The 24,354-nt window shown below is 41.1% G+C and overlaps 1 protein-coding gene across 6 annotated transcripts in view; it reads right to left on the bottom strand.

Annotated features, from left to right (window-relative positions):
- Positions 1-24,354, bottom strand: part of plch1 (phospholipase C, eta 1) — a 75,049-nt gene that overhangs the window by 33,135 nt on the left and 17,560 nt on the right. For 5 of the 6 annotated variants that reach the window (XM_030392591.1, XM_030392608.1, XM_030392616.1 and 2 more), the window contains 5 exons: positions 9,550-9,696; positions 6,020-6,263; positions 5,691-5,820; positions 1,807-1,977; positions 1,178-1,271 (listed from right to left, as the gene is read on the bottom strand). In XM_030392591.1, coding sequence (XP_030248451.1) covers positions 1,178-1,271; positions 1,807-1,977; positions 5,691-5,820; positions 6,020-6,263; positions 9,550-9,696 — 786 coding nt within the window. Of the gene's footprint in view, positions 1-1,177; positions 1,272-1,806; positions 1,978-5,690; positions 5,821-6,019; positions 6,264-9,549; positions 9,697-18,873; positions 19,323-24,354 lie in introns of those variants that run through there. The other variant, XM_030392636.1, reaches the window with a different exon arrangement.

Raw genomic sequence — 24,354 nt, 5'->3', positions numbered from 1 at the left:
AATATTCAGCAAGCTGTGTGAAGTGCAAAGTGACTCCCATTATCTTTTGTACTGAACATACTATGATGCAAGTTTTCAATGTAATGGCTCAACAACAATATTCTGGTGAAGAGACGATCAAAATTCGAAAGTTTATTTCATTCTGAAGCATTTAAAGTGTCAACAGACATTTCCAAGCGGTATTAGTACTGTTGGCACCACCATTGCAAAGACAACTGGTTTTCCACAAACAATTTATTCAGTCCATGATAGAAATGGAGTGCCAGGTAACCTTCCTTTTCCTGTGTGAACATGTGCCCCACGGCAGCCAAAATTGAATAGTGATAGCGAGGTTTATAGGGAATGAGAGTAAACGCTGATGGTTTCATTATTTTATATCCATTACGTTGTGCAGCCTGCATTTATCTTTTAATGGTATGTTGAAGCAGACAGTACAGTTTGTGAAGTAAGTCTCAAAGGCCTGAAAAAATCTTTACTTTAATTTCTGCAGTTTTATATTAATAATTCATACATTCTTATGAATATGTCGTATGCAATGAAATCTGCCTGTAAATACTCCAATTACAGCCTTATGATTGCATGCTTCCAGACACAAAACCCAAAATGACTCTACATAAAAATATTCAAATTGGGTTTCTCTTTTTTTTTTTTTACTTGTTCTGAAACTAATAAAAATGTCAACCTAACTTTCATGGTGCCTTGTAAACCCATGTGAGCTGATTGATTCCATCAAATGATAAAACAAACTTAATTCATTATAAAAAAAAAAAATAAGCTTGTTTTGATTAACTTCTTCATCAGTAGATCACACTTTGCTCACAATTTATCATTCAGTGTTTGTAGCGGTGTGAAAAATATCTCATTTATTTTGAGCACCGGCCAGCATCTCATAACCGTAATGAGCACAATCTGTTTCTACTCTTGCAGGTTGACACCTCTCGAACAAACTCTAAAAAGGCATAAACAATAAATACCTGATCGTGAGATCTGTTTGCAGAGGAGGGGGAACAATCAAACACAATAACAGAGTCATTTGTAAACTGATGGTGTGCCATGAACGCTGCAGGGAGGGAAAACGAGGAAGAATGAGTGAGATGAAGAAGAAAAAAGGAACGACTGGGGTAGCGGGGGGTGGAAATAAAGATAAAATTTCAACAGAAAAATGAGAGAGTATTACCTTCAATCCCCATGACGCCTCTTTGCTTATTCTCGTCAGACACCTCAAACTTGTCAACGATTTCTGCAACATACTCTGGAGTCACATTGGCCATCTGTAGAGACACAAAGATGGACGTGAGACGTGTAAAGACCTTGTTTAGATTCTTTGAAGTGTAAACGCTCACTGAAGTCATAATGACTCCCCATTTTTGTAACAATTTTGTGTCGCTATTAAGAAATTTGTCAGCCGTGTCAAACAAGTAGCACGGTATTATTGTGGAGCATGGCGGGCGGGAGGGCGACAGTAAATACACCATGATGAAAAATGACACCATTGTAGTGCAAGAGAGAAAAGAGCGTGTCAGGATCACAAAGAAAAAAACTCTGAAAGAAAAAAGAAAAGCAAGAGAAAGGACACCCATGAGACAAATCAATTTCAGGAGTGATCGATTGGCTCAGCGGAGCAGATTCCTCTGGGCAGACAGCTGGGACAGAGGGAGTTAGATTAAGACGAGGAAGAACGAGATGCAATCAATCTCTTTTCTCTTCAAACGGCTCATTGTGGAGAAAGTAGTTCGGACACTTTAATCATAAAAACTGTGTCAGGTTTTTATTCGGCTCTAACCAGAGACCAGCCCGACCTCTCACCTTCTGCTCGTTGCGCAGGAAGTTTGCGAGCTCCTCCGCTGTCAGGTGGTCCTTCCTGTCGCTGTACGCCATCATCAGCAGGAAAAGGTCTCGTCTCAGGGACATCATCCTGTAGAAGACAGAGAACTCCTCGTACGTCAGCGTGCCCTGCTGGTCGTCCGTGTCCGCTTCCTGTAAGGGTGAGGAGGTGACAGCATGTGAGCGGTGACACACCTCAAGGTTCATGGCGACACCGAATGTGCAAAAACAGGTTCAGGGATTGCAGGCAGTCCTCATCAGACGCAACAGAAACTTCTAAAGGTTCCTTAAAGGTGTCATTTGTTAAAAAAAACTAGGGCCAGAATTCAGATATAGAGGTCATTAATTATCAGCTGCTGCTCTGTGATAGCTATCCTTGGCTGTAGCTTACTAACATTAGCTAATTAGCTCAAGGCTCAATTAGGCAGGGAGCCACTTGCGGTTCCCTTTCAGGTCTGAATAATAGAAATTTGTATTCAGAATGTGTACAGATGTATTTTTACTGTTTGGGAAAGAACATTGATGTAATAGAATTTCCTTTGTGAGCTTGTGAAACGTAGCAACTGCCACTGGCATTTATCTTACAGCTGTATTTAAATATGTCTGGTACTGTTCCCCTTGCTGGCTTTCTCCCCTGATTGTAACAGCAGTCGACTAATCAGAGCTAAGCAGGTGTGAACAAGAATTATGTCAGTTTCCAACATGGACAGCAAGCTGATGGAAGTATTTTAAGAGTTGGATACCTAGTCTGAAGATGGTACCTTGTCGGTCTAAGAATTGCTCGCCTAGTGCATACGCCAGAACATTTTTTGGCACGGGGTTACTTCTTGGGTGTGTGCTGCCCACTGATAATTAGTTGGGCCATGTGAACCAATCCCGAGACACCATGTTTGTACACTTGTAGTGTGCTTGAGTGCTTGTACCCAGTGGTGACGTCTTCCAGGAAATAACATACTTTTCTTTGGATACATTTTACAGAGATTAAACTCCCATGGCTTTAAGTATATACACAATACAAAAAGTCATAATTGACTATGTTTACAGCAGGAGGTGTCCAGTCAACGGTTTTACAGTGGAAATTTAGATACAATACCACAAATGGCAACAGTGGAAAAATGACAAGCAACAGTGGCGGCTGCCATATCCAGCTCATATAATACATCCATGAGCTAGCTGCCGTGCTACATTAATGGAAAACAATTGAGAACTGGAAACAAATTGGTGTGAATCAACGAACGGCCATTGTCGTCTTTTTAAAATTATTGCTAAATAAATAAATTCTGCTTCTGCCTCAGCTTCTGCGTCTGCTGCAAATGATGCCAGGATGGATAAATCCCTCGCATCTGATTGGTTAGGGCAAAACAATTTGACCTCACAAGAAATCAGCTAACGTGAACTCATGTCAGACTGAATAGATTAAACATAATGGTGATTGAGTCTGATTGTAATACAAGGTCTATGATCAATAATAACTGTAAGTGATAAGCCAACATCAGCGTTCTAGTAGTCAATGCACGGAGTCTAAAATGAGCAGCTGAATAATGTTGCACAGGGGGAACAGCTGTCTCATCTTTTTTTTCCCCCCGTCTCCCTCTCTTTTCATGCTTCTGTCACACTGTTACAGAAATACATTCACACTCACGCATACAGTCTTTGTGACACAAACACATTACCTCTGCAACCAATTTTTTTATTTTTCTCCCCTCACCTCATATCTCACTACATGTTGCCTAAGGACACGCACGGCACGCCTCGCTGCTCGTTCTATCCTGCCACCTCTCTGGGATCCTGCATCTCATATTACCTGGATCTCACGGGGGGCCCATTCCACTCCACACCAAATCTAATAATACTCGCTAATGCCTCCATCACACTCCCATAATGAGCTCCCCCTGTGCATTTGGGACTCGATCACAGACAGAATCCACACACAACCAGCAGGATAAATCACTGTGATGGACTTCATCAGAAATGCATGAACAGAAAAACAGAGAGATTTGCGGTATTATAAGCAACTGCACAAGCTGTTCAGGTGGTGGCAACACTGCTGTCTGCCAGAGATAAATTGACGAAATTTCCTATCTGATCTAAGCCCAGAGAATGACATATTTCATGGTTGGAATTACAGTTTAGCCCCGTTATGTAGAGATAGAATCTTTGAAATCCACTGAATCAACTCAAAACTGTCAGGGACGGAGAAGAGGAGGCTCTCTTTGGACACTTTATTTCGATAGTTTATCAAATTGAAGGAAAATACACACTCCAAGGCAGTTAAAAATAATATGTTTTAAGATTAAATAGACTTCCTCTGATCAGTACACAAGGCCCATTTTGATTAATGAGAAAACTGATCCAGTTTTAAGCATCAATAAAGGATTTGCATTACTATTTTATTCGGCTGAGGGGGTCACAAAGTGGGCATCCCCACAAACACACAAACATAGACCTAAATCTGTTTGGACTATGCATTATACGCTAATTTTAAAATAAAACTATTAAAATCTCTGACAATTGTGATAATCTGAGTGTTGAGAAAACTATTCTACTGCTTAAAACTGTTTAAAAATGCAGCAATGACATAAATCCATAAACATCAGAAATAATTGATAAACACTGACACGTTGCTGATAATACTTGCCTACTCTTACTTAAAGCAGCATTATGGGGAAATTGACATTTCTTCTGTGATTTGGCACCCCCTTGTCAGATACAACTACAAACAAAACCCACTGTATGTTATGAGACAGACAAAGTCACCATTCACCCTATTATAAGACACTGTACCATCAAAATGATTTAGGAGCAGTTATCTTAATGTAAAAAAGTAAAAAATAAATAAATATATATCGCATATATATATATATATATATATATATATATATATATATATACATTGCTTTCAGTAAGGTTTTGAACAGAGGAATTTAACTCGTAGTGGAGTTATTCTACAGTGTGGTATTAATAATTTAAATAATAAAAAGGATCTAAAAAGTTCTTCCACCATTACCTTAAAACTAGATTATGAAAGAGGGTCACTCTTAAAATGATCAAAACCCAAGTGAGCTGCAGGGAGTTTTTAGGGCCCCTGTGAATAATACAGACTTCCTATAATTTCCTTGGTTACTCTGACAGTAATGTCTAAGAGCAGGGAAAAGATACTGCTGCTGTGGTGGGTGCTGTCTTTTAGCACCCTTTAGGCTCCGTCTGACCTCTTTCAGAAGCAGCATTTTGTCACCTACCCACCCGAACACACCACCTGACACCCTCCACAAAGCCTTTATTGTCGTTTTTGCCTAAAATTCACAGCCCTGTTTTGCATTGCTGCCTAAGAAGAAAGTGAGAAATCAACACATCACTGTGTCACTACACACCCTGAAACCGCATTACTAAAAGCAGTATGTGGATTTCTGACATTTCTTAATGTGACTTCTGTTTAAAAAATTGAAGCATCTCTCTCCTTTCATAACTTCCTCTTCCTCTATAAGTGTTTCTCTCGTGCACGAACATATGAAATATTTCTTGCACATTTATTTGAATTGCCCAAATTCTCATTAAAAAACAAAAGCTGCATCACTAAAGTGACGTCAGTGATCTAGAATAGTTATACAGAAGGAATTAAATATGTTCAAATGAACCAAAACCTTTTTTTATATAAGGCCTTGATATATTTATTTCAATGTTTTGGGGTCAAGAATTTCTCTTCACTGATATGGTGATGCCTCAAAAAAGCAATTTATTGATTATGTAAAATGTCTGTGTCTCTTTAGATGTATCTTTTCCATTAATAATTTCCCATAATATTACTTTATCTCAAGATTTTAGGGTCTAAAGTATTTAATTTAGCAGTAAATAAAATGAAGACACACCTGAAACATTTGTTTGACCTTCCTGCGCGGCAGGTTGACATTCAGCTTGTGGAGAAGTTGGTAGATCTCTTCGATGTTCAGGAGTCCGTCTCCGTTCTTATCAGCCTCCTCGAACGTCTGCTTCAGCCACGTCACAAACACGTTAAGGAATACTAGGTGGGTATCACGCGTTTAGATGTACATCAAATCCTTCTGCTTATAGAATTGTTTTTAGTGTGCACAAACACCCCTGACTCTCTATCCAGAGAACAAACAAACCAATATAACAGAAAATTTGTCAATAAAAACTTGTGTTCGTGTGTGCGTGAAGCTGTTTATTCAAAGGATATTGGTCGTGTGTTCGCTGCCGCTTGGCCAGCGAGTCCTCGTCACTGATCCCGGCCATCAGGTAGCGGAGGCCAGTTATCCAGGTTCTGGCCTCTTCTGCATTTGATGTGACCAGGTCGAGGGACTCCATGTGGTTTCCATGGTACACTGTGAAGCAGCAGGCCGGGTCGAAGCTGCTGTCCGCATGACGATGGAAGATGTCCGATTGACCGCCCTCTGTCACTTTGTACAGCGAGTCAATGGTGACTGATGGAGAGAGGAGGTGGGGTGGAAAAGGACGGACCAGATTGATTAATGGTGGACATGCACTCATTAATGATATCTGTCTCTAGTTAACATTTAATTACAACTTCTGCGATAATCACTGCTGGTGATATTCTATGTTTTGTTTTTTTCAAAAGACTAAAATCAACAATTAATTTATCCTACAAATCACTATTGCCTGTGTAGCTGAAGGGTGACACTCCTGGTCCAGTTCTTATTCAAAACACATCCATTGAGGTTCTACACACACCATCTCAATAAATTACATCCAACAAATTATAACAACATTATAATAAGCCAGTTGTTCTGCTGCTGTATCACCAGACTACAGAGCAACTTCTTTCCTCAGACTGTGAGACTCTTCAATTCATTCATCCTCTGCACTGAGCATATAAAACAGCTTTAATTTCATGACCTAATATTTTGCAAGGAACCTGACCACAGAGTCAGACATTAAGATTAAGTATCACAACCATACAGAAATAGACATCTTCTCGCTGGTGGGCTTGTTTGCCCGTGTAGGTCATATAGCGGCATCAGTGTTGAATTGAAACTGTAACTTTTAGCCTGACATCTTGGGGCTGAGAGGCGCGTGGAGAGTAGGAAAGTGTTTCACAGACGGACGTGAACATTGTTGGTTTTCAGTCTTTTCCTACGATTCGCTGAAAAAAGCAAAAAGCAAAAGTCTTTTTCCTTTCATGCTGCAACCAAGTGCTTCACAATTGTAAAAAAAAAACACAGCGTAATGATGGGATGAAGAAGGCAGAAAAATGAGTCACTGTAAAATGTATAGCTTTTTGAAAAGAAATAATCAAGACCAAAATTGTATGAGCTCCTCGCATTCTCTGCTTTCCTCTACCGCTTGTAAAAAAAAAAATACAGAGAGAGGATCCTGAAGGCTTTAGAGTGTATCACAGTTTAATGAGATTGGAGTAAACTCAGCTATCTTTGATTCTTTGTTGGGCGATAGAAACAGCCTGGAGGGAACTACGTCCTGTCCTATATACAGTATTTACACATGTGCTCCATCTGTCTCCTCACCTCGCTCGTTTTTATCCGTTAACGCCTGTTAAAGGTGACTCGTTCAATCACGGCAATCTATTAATGACTCTCATGAATGCACTAATGTGTTTCCTCAGATCAACCAACATTTGTGTTTAATTAATTGATTAAAGAATTACAGATATGAAGATTTTATTCAATTAACTCTTAACCATCTCAGAATACTCTGCCATAATCCATCTCCAAAAATGATCCGTGTCCATTTCCCCATTACACTCAGCCCTCTCATCCCATTACATAATCTCATCTCTGAAATTCTGCTCCGACTGAAAGTAACAATACGGCCGCCTTGTTCTGATCCTCCTCAGACAGAAAACACACACACACACAGATTCAAAGAAAGAACTGGGCAGCTGTTGGGTGTTTTTCTTAATCGTGTCAATGGAGAGGACCTAAGAGGCTTATCTGATGCATACACACACACACACATACACAGTCTTTTATACACATGTACTGTAAGGACAGTCCCAGAGACAAATGAATGCTTCAGTGGGCTGATGCAAAAAACCAGTGGAGTAAAGAAGTGACAATGATGCTTTGAGGGGGCCATGAATGATAATCCCCTCAGAGCCACAGCAGTGTGGCTGACTCAGATTTTGGAAATCCAGCCGACATTCGAGGAAAAAAAAAGGCGAGTGGAGGAGGTGCAGACGATCTGCAGAGCACTTTTTAACATGATGCATGAACCAAAAACGTATTATTGTTATTATGTAAGTGAAAGAGAATAATTCCAGTACATTGTTCATTAACTTGGGTCGCATTTTTGCAGCTTTGGCCATAATTTTTAGTGGTTATGATAACGCTGCGCTCAAGAGAGACAGTCCATCAGTCAGGTGTACATAATGCAGGATTTTGACTCCAGAGACCAGGATTCACCCCAAACAGTCCTGTTTGCAGTTTGGTTTTGCTCAGGGTACGCACAGGGTCGTAAACACCAAGGACTAAAACTATAACCATAACTTTAAATATAACACTGTGAGCATCCACACTGATGAACGACAACGTTGTGTGGCTAACAGTGGCTAAGGAAAAGGGACATTGATGATTTCCTGCTGATTATTGTATAGAGAAGCAAAAATAACCACAGAAGGATATGGTTTTATGAGGATTTGGGAGAATCCAACAATCTGTTACAAGGGGTGTCGTCTTTTGAAGACAAATTGCATACATACTTGTCAAGATCAGGTATCCTGCCAATTGTTACAAAGGACATCAAAACAAACTGTTTAGAAAACTGTATGAAATAAAATAATAATATGAGACTGAGCTATTAGAGTAGACCATCTCAACAGTGGCTGTAAAATGCCATCAATTAGCTGACATAAAAGAGGCTGACTACAGTTAGAAACCAGTATCATAATCACTCCTGCAACATTATTTTGGAGAAAAAAAAAGTCCCTGATATCAAGCTGATTAAAGGCCCTGTACATTCATTCATACTTTATAGTTATTGTTATAGTTGTTGGTGTGGATGGCCCTTTAGATCTGTAAAGTGTGATACATGCTCACAATGGTCTGCTTCGTTCATAAGTTTTTTCTTTCATATACGTCCATCTGAGCACGGGTTTTGATGCTGATTGCTCCTGTGTTTTCTCAGCAAGTAGGAGAATTTTGAAGAGATACTGTAATCATATTTTCAAAAAAGTTCTAAATGAAAGCAGCAAACAGCGAGATATCTGGATTTTTTTAGGTCAAACTCCAAAAACACTGGAGCTACAATTTCCCGTGGCGCAGCCTGTAACGATTTTAGTTAAACCCATGTCTTTCAACTCCCCAAGACTGTAACTGTTCCAAATTTGGAGTCTTTAATCCAGAGCCACAAACAACACACTGAGCAACTGATTTTAGAGGTTGAGTGACACTCTTCATGATGAGTAAACTGATCCTCGTGTATGAAATCAGTGGAGAGCCTCCTCAAAAGAATCTGTGCAAAGCAAAATGATTTAATGATGTACGATTGTAATAAAGAAGTGTAGTCAGTGTAGTTTTAACTAGTAGCAGCACATGAGAGATCGCAGGACAGTGAGACGGGGACACAAAGAGAGTGTGTGTTCATGAATGTGTGTGTGTGTGTGTGTGTGTGTGTGTGTGTGTGCGTGCGCATGCATGTGTGTGTGTGTGTGTGTGTGTGCGTGAGTGTGTGTGTGTGTGTGTGTGTGCGCATGCGTGTGTGTGTGTGTGTGTGTGTGTGTTCATGCATACTCACTCTTAGCCTTCTCGCTCTTGCGTGAGGGCTTCCAGCGGATGCAGGAGCGATGCTCATCCAGGTAGAAGAGTCTCACCAGCCCTTTGGATCCGGCCTTCACCTTCACCATCTGTGTACCGGACTGCATCACACTCATGCATCGCTCCACTGCAGAAGAGAAAACACGCACAAACACAAACACAAACACAGACACAGACCGTGGGGTCAGTGGAGCACTATATTAAGACACAAAGGGAACAGGTGCCTGGCCTGAGAACAGGAGCAAGGCAAAGTGTCACACTGTCGCACAATTAGTGGCGCAGTCAGCAGTTGATGTGGGTCAGAGTCCAAACTGCGACAGAGATGCTTCTGTGTGAACGCACAGGGCTGCTTTTCTGTTACCCACTGACCTGCTGCCGAAAGGGAAGAAGGAGAGAGATCTTATAAAGGGAGACGGAGCTAATGAGTGTCTCTCTGTTCTAAATTTCTCAGAGGGCCCTGCAGGCTGTCCCAGAAGAAATCTCCACCTCATGCGGAGGCAGGTGGAAGCTACGACCGGTCTGTATTAAAGGCTGGAGAAACGTTATAAGAGTGTTTGAAGGTTTAAAATATTCTCCCTTTAAACATGCTGGATCTCATGGGTGGTAGCAAGGTGTTGCTACCAGTTCCTGCTGCATCATGGGTGTTTTTCAAAGAGACATACTGTGATTATTCATTTTATTCCGTTCCTTCAGTGTTTTATATAGGTTGCTGTGCATGTAAAAGATCTTGAGAGTTAAAAAGATTACAGTCCGCACCAACAGAAGCTTGTCTCTCCCACAGAAAACACCGCTCCTGAAACGCCTCGTCAGTGGTCCCACCTTTTATTCTGTGACATCAAAATATGTCCACCATGCATAATTTTTGCCCAGCAGCTAGTTAGGGTAGAGCACGGAAGAACTGATTTAGCACAGCTGCTCTGTTGCTGTTAGCGGTGCTGGCTCGGGCGTATGTGAGCTGACCAATCCGAGCAGACTAGGTATTCAGGAGGAACTGATGTGTTTTTTTTAAGCACTAAAGCATGTAAACTCATTTTAGTAGTAACCCAAAATAAATGTTAGACCTGGAATATGGTATACAGTATGTACAGTGCATGTGTTATAAAGCTCACTTTCTGGTAGTCGTCTATAAGCGTTGGTTCAGTTAAAGACCCTCCTCCATTATTCTCCCTCCTTCCCCCATATGTCTGTTTGTTTCTGAAGTGGAGCACAGAGGGACTGAAACGATGAAGTGACTTTGTGTTTGATTGCCTGGCACTGTCCAGCTTTCGAGGAAGGATGAAAGACAAAACTTCAAACTTTTCACGTTCTCTGACAGCTGGTGGCAGGGATACAGACACTGATGACAGCAGAGAGACGAGCGAGATTTCCAGCCTCATTAGCGGAGTGTGTGCATGCGTTCCCTTGTGTTGTTGAGTGCATGTGTTTGGCCATGCATCATGTATACATACACACTTAAAGCCGATCATTTGTCTTTGCCGTATATAAAGAGCTTAACAACTAAAGAATGTATCAAATCACAACAGATCATGTGAAGAAATGTCAATATTTAAACAGTAGATTTCACTCTATATAACTTTGGCTTTATACTATATTGAGTATTGTTAACATCAAGATCAAGGAGACAAGTTACAATTTGTAGTCGTAGAAAAGCAAGAGGATCATGGACACGCGCTGCTGCCTTTAGTATTCACATAATATTTCTGTGATCATTTGATTTAATCTGTGCTGCTGAAGACACAACCCTTAACCAAGCCACATCTGAAACAAAATATGTTAGATGAGGTTAAGTCTGATAAAAGTCAATCTTATCTATAATTTCTCTAATAAAATGTGTCACAGATGTGCCTGGATGTGCCTGTGCCATCTAAAACTAAAGCAGGCACGCTCAACATAATCATAAGAAAGTTAGCAGCAAATAAAAAAAAAATCTAAGTGTTATGATTCCTTGCACCATTGAAATTAATTGGAATAAAACAACTAATGGAGAGACCTTGCATAGTTTATATTGACAGCTCAAATCCCCCTGGCACATGTGCTGCCTTTTGCCATTAAACTGGCTGTCAGTGACAGATCATAACGGTGAAGATGTCAAAACAAAACTCCCTGGACAGCTGGTTCAAGAGCCCATGCATCAGGACAGAGGAAAAGAGCACGGCAATCAGGAAAGAGCCATCAGAAGGAAAACTTGATGCTTCTGCACCCTCCAGCACTTCTAAACCAAAGCCGAGCACTCCAGCTGTTGCTCCAGCCACGGCCCTGGGACATGATACCACTGTAACCATAAACGGATCCATCAGTGACGTGAGGATGTTTAATGATTAGACCGTGGCAGTCGCCACAGCCCAAGGTTTGAACTTGATGGAACAGCTGCGCTATCACGCTATTGGGGATTTTACTGCAGCTCTGAATGAAGAAATAAAGAACAATGAACAAATCCAGTAACATGCTCTCAATGCACTGTATATAACTGTTAGCAGGCAAATAGCCCAAATAATGTTCTGATAGAGACTGTTAGATTTAATATACATTTCACATTTTATTTGTATGCCACAGGCCCAACTAAATTAATATCTCTGGCTACATTTTTGCTACAGTAACTTGTGCTCAAAGTGCTCAAAGGACTTGAATAGCGCTGTCAGCTTTACAGCCTCCATTCTGCTAAGAGTTCAGGGACTTTGTTAAGGACTCTTCAGTTGCTGAGATGATTGTTGAGTCCTCCAGCGAGAAAGGACAGACTCTCCTCTAATGAGACAATCTCCAAGAGGCACATTCACCCTGAAATTCTCTCTGGTGCTGAAGAATAATCATCTGCGCTGGAAGATGAAAAAAAATACCCTGCACACTGCTGCTTTGTTCGCGAGTCTTCTTTGTATCCTGACTGTGAGCGTGTCAACCCTCCTCTTTAGGTAAAGGTGGGAGAAAGTGCACGCCAGCTGTATAAATAGACAATCTGTGATGAGATGTCATCATTTATTGAAACTTTTGAGGACAGGATTGGGGAGAAATTACGCATTTCCCACAGGACTGTAATATCATCGTTATATTAAATGGGTACTTCAGCGAATTACATAAACCAGGAGACTATGATAGAGAGAAAAAAATAGGAAAATCAGAGCAGCAGAGCCGAGAAATATATGGAGTGCCAAAACAGCTGGATCCAACACTTCCCATGAATGTTCTTTTAATGCCCACATCCTTCAAAAGGTCCTGTATGTAACGCAAATCGTCCATTATAGATACCAAGTCTAAGCAGAAAAGAACAAAAGAGGGCATTATATAACTGTTTTCACAGGGTGAGTAGCACTTTCCATGAAAAATAAAGTGATCTCGACATGTAAAATCAACGGATTGCCCCCTTTAAAGCACATTATTAAATACATACAGCACACATACAGCATATGCAAAGACAGTTTAAAGATTCAGGACACCGCACTGATCTGTTACATAACACCAGGCTACACCACTGCGTGCAGCTGAGGGAGGTTTAAGATATCTGTTGACAGCTCGATGAGTGCGCTCCCAAAATACCAAAAAGGGAGGTGAGCACAAGGAATTACACACATCTTCGACCTTTAGGAAATCCTCCACAACACACAGTTTGAGACAAGGACTTAAAAGAAACTGCAGACAGCATAGTTTGTATGTGAAGCGGTTTGTCGACAACAAGCCTTTCAACCCAACATTAACCGGCACCATAATGTACCATAACTCCTATTTTAAAGGCCCGGTGTGGAGGATTAAGGGGGATTTAGGGGAATCTATTGGCATAAAAGGAATACAATATTCATAATTCTGTTTTCATTAATGTAAAATCACCTGAAGCTATGAATTGTTGTCATGAGGCTCTGAGGCTCGTTCCACATTTTATGCATTTTTAGCGGCCACCGTTAGAAAGGGTTAGGCGGGGATATTTAATTTGTTGCAATCCATAATTCATCACTATAAATGCCACTAAATCCTACACAATGCTCCTCAAACCAATATCTCATTAATATCATTTAATTCTGAAAAAGAACTCTGCAGAAAATACAACACAGTTTACAGCAGATCCTTAAAATAATCAGGAGTAAACCAAAATTAACTATCAACAGTGCATGGTTTATTCATGGTTCAGATGTTGGGTGATTTTATCCTACAACTCACTAGAGAGTATAACTCCGCCAAGTACCAACACTCTACAGCCTAAACTCACCAGGTCTACAAATGAATGAAAATGTTGAAAAATGATAATGCACTCGTAATCTTAAAGAAAGTGAGAAAAAATCCTGGATCTGTCCCTTCATCCGGATCTGCACGAAAAGTTAATGGAGTCTATAATGGGCCAAGAGACATCTTTTATCCAAGTTTTGCAGAAACAATCCAACCAACAAACACAGGTGAATTTTTATTTGATACCTATTCAGGGGGCTATGATGTAATTATAAACAATTATCAATGCATTTTGATGCATCAAAATCTTTGATATGTATTTGTAATTTATTGCTTTTCACTGTGGACTACTTGCTTCTTTAGAAATATAACGATTTTGTAATGATCCATAATCAAAATAAAGTTTACTTCTGTTACATTTCAACATCCAACTAGTTCAGTCTTAAGGAACATACGGTTCGGTTCTGGAAATTGTTAAAGGCCATCATGAAGTGCAGAACTGGGTTTAAAATTACCATTTATTGACTTTCTGCCTCGAGACCTGTAAATGCTGTAATCAGATTTGTTATTTTCTGCATGAAATCAAACCATGTTAGAGGAAAAACATGGAAAATCTGGTGATGGAACCTAATGACTCAAAGTCTTCAGGGCTTAAAATCACAATCTGTCACAGTTTTGGAAAAAATTAGAAAAGACTAAATGTTCTTACGTCGTAGGACACACAGAAGCACACACACACGTGCAAAAAAATGACAAAGGTGATTATCTTCAAAGACAACTAAAGTCAAACCTCTCGAACACATAATAAAGCGCTCTTTACAGCACACACTCAGCAGAGTGCTTGTTAACAGGCTCTCTGTCCTGAGGACAGGCTTTGCAATGACACAAATTTCACTCTCAATATTCAATGTGTTCTTTGACTCAAAGATACTCACCCCAGGGATAGAATTATACGAAAAATACACACATGTACACAAATATAAGCACGTGACCTGAGCCCTGTGTATTTCCAAGGTGCCTGACAAGTCATGAATGCACCAACAGTCACGCAACCCACCATGCTGATAACACAGGGGATCAACATGGACAGAGAAACATGCGGCCATGTAAATGAAACAGTAAAGTGTGGCTTCTGCAGGATCCTCATGCTTACATACCTCACCACAACAAGTGTCCATCCTGAGATGGATCAGCTAACGGTCAAAAGTCTGTCGCAGTACCGTGATGGATGGATGAATGAATGGATCTGGTAAGATTAGGATTAATGGGTCGTAAAGGTCAGCTTTTAAAGTATACCATGGCCTTTATGTTGAGTAGATGAGATTACTGATGAGAACATCTAAGTGAACATCTGACATGAATAGTGGGACATAAAGCCTCCGTGGAAAAAAAAAACAGAGCAGCTTTACTTTGCTTTGTTGTTTGTTTAGGTTACTATCTCTGATATAATGTTAGTTAACTTTTCTGCAAACCACAGTAACGTCCAAGGTTGACATGTGTAACAAAACTGGACACATTCATATCATATGCTCAGTACTCCCACAACTCTGCTGCTGGCTTCGCTGCTACATGGAGTAGACGCCTGCAGCAGCGTGTAATTGCGGCGTCCGTTGTCGGACTGTTTTGGATTTTAATAAAGCCAAACAACAGTGTGAAACCAATGGATTCGCTGTATGCCTGACCACAGTGTAACACTGGGAACGCCAACTACCACAGCCTACATGAGAGTGAACCAAAAATCTAAATAGTTTAGCAAGGGCAATAAACCAAAACAAAGTGCTAAAAGAGGCTAAAAGGGATTTTAAATCTGCTCATCACTACGAGAGACCACTTTCACATTAATCTGATTGATTGTTGATGTAAAAATGTGACAACAGTCTGTTGTCTAACAATCATGGAAGTTTTCACTGAAAAAATACTAAATTGAAACATTATTTACAAATGACTCTATTCAGCTAGCAATCCATTTCACGCGGAAAATAACTGATCCTTAATCATATTGCAGAGAACTAATCCAAACTCATATCTGCTCATTATTCATGTGAAAGTGCTGTGAAAACTCTTCAGAGCTGCAGAAAATAATGCGGCACTGAAGACATGGTGAGACCAAGGAAAAAGAAAAAAAAAGGAAAATGGGTTGTGTTTCAATATCTATCTCACACAGCCACTTCTGAATTCGATTGGAATTCAATGGTGGTCACTGTCAAATGTGGCTTCACTGTCGTGTTGATCATATCCACAGTCTCTGCTCTGGTGAGCAGGTCTTCGATCTTACACGTCTCAGGCTGCAAAATCCATGAGTCAGACGAGACAAGCATCCGGCATCCCTCCCCCTGCGCTTAGATATGTAGCAAGATAAATAAGGCCCAGAGTGAATAAACGCTGTTCGCCGCCACCAGAGAGTACATGCCCATTCCCCCACAATTCCCTTGGAGTATAAATATGTGAAAGTGTTCTTGCAAGAGGCGGACAGATATATTTCACAAGAAAGAGCTAAAACAGATTTTTTTTTTTTTTCATCCAGCACAGCGTCAACATGAGACAGCTCTCCATAAAAAGAGGACGGACACAAACAGGTATCAATGCATCTGTTTGTGTGTTTCTTTGTGACCTAAGGCAACTTAAAGATGACATATTCTGCTCATTTTCAAGTTCATAATTTTATTTTGGGTAAGTACAAAAACAGGTTGACATGCTTCGTGCCTCGTGCAGCAGCTCTGTATTCCCCCTCTGTCTGAAAATGCACTTTTTTAGCTTCTGTCTGTTTAAGCCCCCCCCCCCCTCCTGAATACCCAGTCTTCTCTGATTGGTCAACTCACACACACCAGAGCCAGCAACAACAACAGAGCAGCGTGTTTAATGAAGTCTAATGTACCAAACTAGCTGCTAGGCAGAAATTATGCAAATATGTGACATGGTGACATAGTGTGATGTCACAAAGTCACAGAATACAAGGCAGGACTGTTGACAATGTGTTTCGGGAGCAGTGTATTCTGTGGGAGAGAGGAGCTTCTGTTGGTAAGGACTTTGGCCTTTTTAACTTTCAAGAAATTTTACATGCACAAGAACCTATGAAAGAAAAAGGAATGAAAATTCATAATCGGTCTCCATTGAAAGTGCCACTTTCAGGCGCTTTCCCTTTTTTCTTACTTTCTCTCGTTATCTCCCTGTTGCTACTTGACATTTCTGCAGCCGTTCTCCAGTCACTTTGCTCTCCATCAGCATGATAAGGACCATTGAGAGTAGAATCTCAGACGTATTCAGTGTGGAGGCGAGGACGTAGCAGGGTTAATATCCGCCTGGGAGAGGGCAGCTGCCTCGTAATCAAAGATGAGAACTAACCCAAGTGGCTCTCGAAAGACCAGAGATGATCAGCGCCCTTCTCATCATCAATCCCATCGCTTCTTCGTTTTCTCGCTGATGCATTAATACTCAAAAACGTCTGAGCGAGTTTAAAGTCACAGTTTTGGTTTGAACTTCAAACTCCAGTATCTATCTTGACAGATGTCTCAGAGGAAATTAATTTGATGTCTTTTTAACCTCAGCTGACGTTTACGCACAGTCTGGGACTTCAGATTCGGTGCTTTTCCAGCTCTCTCTTTGCAATCTCATAGAAAAGGATTCAAAAAGACAGTTTCACATAAGAACTCTAGAAAAAGGATGAAAGTGTAAAGAAAAATGTAAAGCATCCTCTTTCTCTACCCGACCTCGCCCTTTGAATCTCGTTTGTTTTAAGCAAAATAGAGTCGGTGTCTGCCTTCACTGGTGTGTTTGTATTTGCATGCATGTGTGTGCATGCGTGCATGCGTGCGTGCGTGCGTGCGTGCGTGTGCACGTTTAAAAACTCATCATGGCTGTCGGCGCAGAGCAGACAAGATGAGATCAAAGCTTTGTCTTGCCACAGAGGCCCAGGCAATTCAAACATATTTTAATGGGGTAGGTGATAGAAGACGCCTGATGAACAAAGCTCGTCTTCGCTCTGATCCATACAATAGAGGTCAGGCCGACAGAATCAACAGCAGCTTTCACTCACCATTTTCCAATCTTATCTGTCATTTTTTTTTTTTTTTATCTCGACATGATGTGAGGTTCCTCTCAGCCATTCCCTGGCCCGCAGCCTCAATTCTATGAGTTAATAATCGGTTAGGGCTGATGTTTCAATTCTTGAAGAGCTGTGGACGAGAATCTATATTAAGATTGGGATTGACTGGAATTGACCATGATCCAAAGATTTATCATAATATATTCATAACGACATAAATTCATATTCAGCAGCATCTGCCTGATCCTTCATGCACTATTCATGTGACATAAGGCTCCACCGGCCCAACTATCAAAGCCACATCAACTGTTAATGAGACACAACAAGTGCACCGCAATCAAACTGGAATAAAAGAGTAATTTTTCTCTTACTGCTCTGATACCGTCTGTCAGCTCTCTTGACCTGAAGGTTTGTTTCGGTGCCGAGGTTTAATCAAGATGTGATTTGGTTTTGGTCTGCTGACTGTCCACGGGACAAACTGAATGAAATTTGCTTATAATTGTTGCTTAAACGCACAGAGACGAACACACAAACGACACAAGCCATCTCTTGCGTGTAATGAGGAGCAGCTCATTAAGACAAGAATCAAAACGATGGTAGCAGAAAGTGAGCGTTTCGATCGTCCTGTGGGATATTCTGATCCATAAACATGAGCTCCTGCTCTTTTCCTGGGATATAAATAGCAGCAGGCTGCAATATGTTCAATATGCAATATGTCTGTACACACAAACACACTTTAGTCGGTAGAAGACAACCTGCACAGATTTTAGAGGTTTTCTAAACAAGCTATGTCGACTCAAGTGTTGTGAGGTGGAACATATAGTGGACAAAAAGACTCTTGATTTCATTTGTTGGTTTTAAAGGTGCACTATGTAGTTTTGGGGGAGACATTTTCATCAGAAGACAAATATCCTTGCTGACTTTATCTAAAAAAATAAATAATTAAACAAACTGACCTTAAAAGACAACACGACTTCATACTGTTGTTACAAGCTGTTTGTTCAGTGATGGAAAGAAATAATAGTTCTGAGTTTGAATTTCTTCTAAACCTACATAGAGCCCCTTTAATTGGTTCCCTTGTGTCCAGATTCACACACACAGTCATGAACTTACCGGTCTGTGTTAGCCGGCACTTCTGCGGCACAGCCATGGTGCCACTAACATGGTAGACGTTACGTGCCAGGAGCATCGCCACAGTCAGCACGGCCGATTTCTCAGCAGGAGCGTAAATGAAGTTGGATTGAACTTTATGAGCAGTGGGACCAAAAAGAGAAGAACAGATTGCCTCCATTCTCTCTGAAAAATAAAAAAAAAATAAAAAATCCGGAGCCAGTGGGAGCCCTCCTTGGCTCCACCTGTAGCTGAAAACTCTTGCTTTCTCTCAGATCAGACTTGACAGACACTCCAGATGAGCATCAGGCAGAGAGCATCCACACTCCAAACAATAAGCAAGCACCCCAAAACTCCCGCTGCTCGTCCTCCTCTTGAGCTGTCCTCTGATCTGCGGCAGCACCTTCAGCTGCCTGTCTTCTCTCTGACAACACACACACACACACCAAACACACACATGTTCCCACCTGTCTCCCGCTCTCCCGCTCGCCCGCTCTCCGGTCTGTCTCTCTCTGATGCTCGCAGGTCTATCAAAACAAGTCCAGTAAACACGCCAAGCTGATTGAGATTTAGCTTTTACCACCTCTTGCATTGTTATGAAGAGGAGGGGAGGAGGAGAGCGCATGCAGCAGATGTGTGTGTCTCTGCATATCAGCTGAGGTTCATTAGGGGTCAACCAGCAGGATACGCGGATAAGAACGATGACATAACATTCACGATAATTCAAATCTAAAAGTAAGGTTTTAATGGGTTGACATGCAGGATGAGTGTGTCGGGGGGGGGGGGATCGCTGCAGGAAGACAGCACATCTGTCCATCTTGTATTCGACCCTCTTCTATTTCAGGAAGAAACCGCTCTGTAGCTACAACACAACACCTAATAACAAAGGAGATTATGATGTTTTTCACATTGATGGGAAACCAGTGGGGAAACCAGTGGGGCACCGTTTTCCTGACGTAGGGCAAAAAAAGGCGAGCAGAATCTCCAGGAGCCAACACAAACGGACGTAACCGGGGAGGTGTAGCAGTTTTTGGTGATCATGGGCACAAACCAGGCACGGATGGGCTGAATACACGTGTTAGCGGAGGTGCAGGGTTCATGCAGCTTCATGAGAGTGAAATTCAAGCACTTGTCAAGCACCCTCATGGCAGCTAAACCAAAAATGTCCACACTGTCAAAGCCTTTCTCGTCACATCGAAACCATTATTATAAATGCAATTCCCTTAAACCCACAGCAATCTTTGTCTAATGTCAATTTAATATTTTACCAGCTGTGCATGTTAACTTTGATTGTATGCTTTCATACTAATTGGTTAATGCTCGTTTATTTCAACGCCAGGAGACAACAAACAAATACGATGCGAGGATTGTTTTATTTCATGAGCAACTGTATAGATTGAACACCAGATTATGTTCCAAATCAGGCAATTTTTTGAGAAGCACAATCAAATTCAGGCAGATTCCAAAGCCTGAAATCCTAACAAGAGAAAATTAAGCATTTTCCAAACGTTCAAGACTCAGAATCATACAGAATCAACAGGTGGAGTCAAGGCGAGTTTCAGTAAACACCAATCTAATGAGCTCCTCCGGTCTCCTTTTGAAAGCAGCAATGGGTGAAACAGGAATCTGAGAGAGAGAAAGAGTTACTAAATGTAATTTAAAAAAACAAACAAAAAAACACTCCAAATGTAAATATACGTGGACCCAAATATGCTGTCAGTGGTAGAATAAACAGGCAGCTGATGTTTGTTGGAGTAGCAGCTGCTCGAATATTGATGACAGCAAAACTTACAGCAGCTTTAAACTCTGCGGTTCTTCTCCTCCTATTGCATATTTGAAAACACTCATTTGCCTTGAACAAACCAAGCGAAATTTCCATATTCATTAAATGGAAAAGAATTAAAATGAAACAGCCCTTGTACCTTTTAAATAAACAAAAGCAAAACAGGGTGTTTAGAGAAACAATTATCATTAAATCTGCTGTCTTTAAATAATTAATCAAGGACTCCACGCTGCACCAGCTCTGCACCTCTGCAAACTAAAAACACAAACACTGCCTCACATGGACATCTGTCTACAGGTGGTCTGAGTGGTTGGGAACACTCTTGCCTCTGTGTTGATTGCATTCGCAAAATCTGACACTTAAACGTCAGCTCCTGAAAATCATTTGTCCCACAGAACACTGAGCAAGCATTTTCTGCACAACATGATTGATGTAAATTTGTTAGACCTTTACGTAATAGGAAAGCTAGCTTTTCCGACTCCTGGTGTGAGACATTCCCTATTAGTACTTGAACACACCATTAAGCTGAATGACAAATCAGTGTCTGAAGAGTCGGACTTCACTTTGATGGAAATGGATCTAAAAAGGGATGAAAGTCTCGTGCCATCGATGATTTTCACTCCGTAGTGAATCAAAGTGAGAGGTTACGAGGGTCAGTGGAAAAACCTGTGGTATGATTTGGGAAATGTTCATGAGTGATGAAGCCATCAAGAGGGCTGTCAGTAAAGAGTCACGAGGACTTTAGAGCCGCAATGATTAGTCAAATGGAAAAATAACTGCCAATCATTTTTAATTCATTCATTGTTTTAGTCATTTTTCAAGCAAATCTGTTTTAACACAATCACCAGACTAAATGTTAGTCATGTTCAGCATAAACTTAAAGTTTCTTAATGTTGCAGCTTTGCGTTTGTTTAGGCTCAATTCTCATATTTCTCTCTTCTCACGACCCTGTGCTTATCCTCTGGTTAGGTTTAGGCACAGTAACCACTGGGTTAGGGTCAGGAAATCATGTCGGCTTTGCTCAAAATACCTATTCTGGTCGGCACAAACATGGCTGGAGACGGCCCGACATCCCGTAAAAAAAATTCTCCTACAAATATCCAGTAGTTTCTCACTTACAAATGCCATGGCATGTTTTGTACAAATGTCAATATGGGAGATGGCTTTTGGCAAAGACAAATCTGTGGTTTTCAGAACCATAAACTGCTAACATTACATCCTGGCGACTGGCCTAAATGTTCGCACAGTTTCTGGCTCTGACTTCTCAAATGTGAGGATTTGCTGATTTATTTATGAGAGTAAATGAGGGGCCTTGGGGTTTTGGTCTCGTCGAACTCTGGGAAATAGTTTTGAGCGTTTTTCTCAATTTTTGGACATTTTATAGACCAAATGATTAACTGATTAATCGTGGAAATAACCAGCAGATAAATCAACAATCAAAATAATTCTTAGTTTCAGCCTTGGGAGCAGTTGTAGTTATATCACTGTTTTATCCTGAAACTGCCGTGTTCATTGCACAACCTTTCAGAGATATCAATTATCACCGTCTGTCCACTCTGTATTGAAGGTCTTATATTTAACATCCTTGTATTCTGTTGTTAATTTCATTTTTGATCTGAGTTATTTGCACATGTGTCAGAAAAAATCCATTAAACCACCAAAATTCCTTTTTTCCAGATGAGATGAGCAGATAGCAGGATTTTTAATAACGCTGCACGGCTGTAAATCAAAGATGATAAACCCCCAATGACACCTCGTGTAATCCCATCACATCTTCTTCTTGAATTTAATGTTATGTCATCCAGTCTCCACCCTGTTTCCTCTTATGAAATGAATTTGGTCAGGCGCACAGAGCTCGGCGCCCGGTGATGACGACGACTCCTGGATGAATGTGAGGGGAAGTCAGGCTGCGCCATGGTGGGACAAATGGTGCTAACACATTTGTGACAGCACTGAGCTTCAGCCTTGGCAAAATCTAAACTCCAAAGACTGCTCCGCCAGTGTGTTGGCCAACATAGAGACTAAAGCGTGGTCATATTTATTCAAGCGTGACAATCAGACATAATGAACCGATAATGAAGTGACGCTTCATTTATTCATTTTGTCTCCTTGCTTGTTTTCTGCTCAGGGTCACCGAGGCCTGGAGGCTTTCCCAGCGCGCATTCATTTAAAGGTGGATGGAACGGAAACAGCCCGAATCGGTTGTCAGTCAGCGTTAACACAGATAGACAGACGCTCACATTCGTACCTGTGGGACAGCTGGACTCTAATCCAACTGATGTGGGGACACAGAAGCTGCATGAATGTAGAGATAACATGCAGCCACTGTATACTGTCAGCCGCTAGAATGTAATTCACTGAATAATCTCTGTACACCCAAAAAAACAACACAGAAACTGTTATTCAGATAACATTATGTCTTTAAATTTTTATTGGTGCATGAGAAAATGGTTAATCGCAAAGGTCCCAAACACCTCAAATGAAGGGGGGAAAAAAACAGAAAACGGCTAGAATGGTTCTGACTTTGGCTCATGATTGATCCAGTCCGTCAGGAGCCGACTGAGAACGTTTAACGACTCCTCTGACTCAACGTTAAAATAGGTAGTTTATAATTGCCTTCCAACTTGATCCATTTCAGCGTTTTACGGAACTGGCACCTCTTTAACCACGACGATGGTTGTCAAACCAACAGTATAAACAGAATCTAAATGATTCATGCAGCACCTCGGCGGTTAACTTTAGAGGTTACAGAAAAATCATGGTGAGGGATAAAAGAAACATTAACAATGGGCGGAAAAAGAGATGTGCATTTAAACACCCAGCGACCCTGTCGAGAGGTTTCAGATTCCTTCAACCGCATCAGACTACGTGCCTTTACTCTTGAGAGACACCATTCATCATTCACACAACCACAAGAGGTCTCCTGTAAGGAAAATGTTAATGATGTGCGACTGTGTGACTGATTAAAACCACAAAGCCCGACCTCCCTGGTTTGAATCCAGCCGAAGACTTTTGTTGCATCGGTCTCTATGTTTCATTTCCTGCCATCTCTTTACTGTTGCTATTATCTTGCGCCCGATAGATCAAGTGTTTGACCCGGTGACCAACACTGCTTCTTTGAGCCATGCATCAAGGATGTCACTGTTGGTCGATCTGTCTGTTGGTCCAGTGGTCCTCCACTTGGGTTCAGACTCAAATATCTTGTGTCAACGTTCCATCAAATGTGTTGTAGCTGCACGTCGCTGTTGTTGCCCCTACGCTAGAACAAGACACATACTTCTCAAGATAGTGGTGTAGAACTACCACATCGTCGGTTTGGAAGTATAAGGCCATATTCAGAACCAAATCAGGTGCTGTGGTGATTAGAAGGGTTGTGCGGCAAAAGAGAAGAACTTTAACCCCCCCGCCCCAGACATTTACATCCAGTTCCTGTCTCTGAAAATGAAAACAAACCAAAGGAAGCTTCTTGTTATTTTGCTATACACAAAATAAACCAAGCAGGGACAGAACTGAGAGGGTTCTTTTACTCGTGAGCATCTTCCCAACTGATTATTTGCAAACAGGATTGGTGTTAGGACTTATACATTTTCATTATGCCCCACCGACCACTATGACCCCTATGACCCCCCATTGCAGCTTGATGTTTGGTGTGTTTCTCCAGAAGTTGACTCCACTTTAACTTATTCCCGCCACGGCATTTC

Source organism: Sparus aurata, chromosome 2 (assembly GCF_900880675.1).
Source record: "Sparus aurata chromosome 2, fSpaAur1.1, whole genome shotgun sequence".
NCBI lineage: Eukaryota > Metazoa > Chordata > Actinopteri > Spariformes > Sparidae > Sparus > Sparus aurata.
The sequence above is the reverse complement of the archived record's forward strand: the minus strand, read 5'-3'. Positions and strand labels throughout refer to the sequence as shown.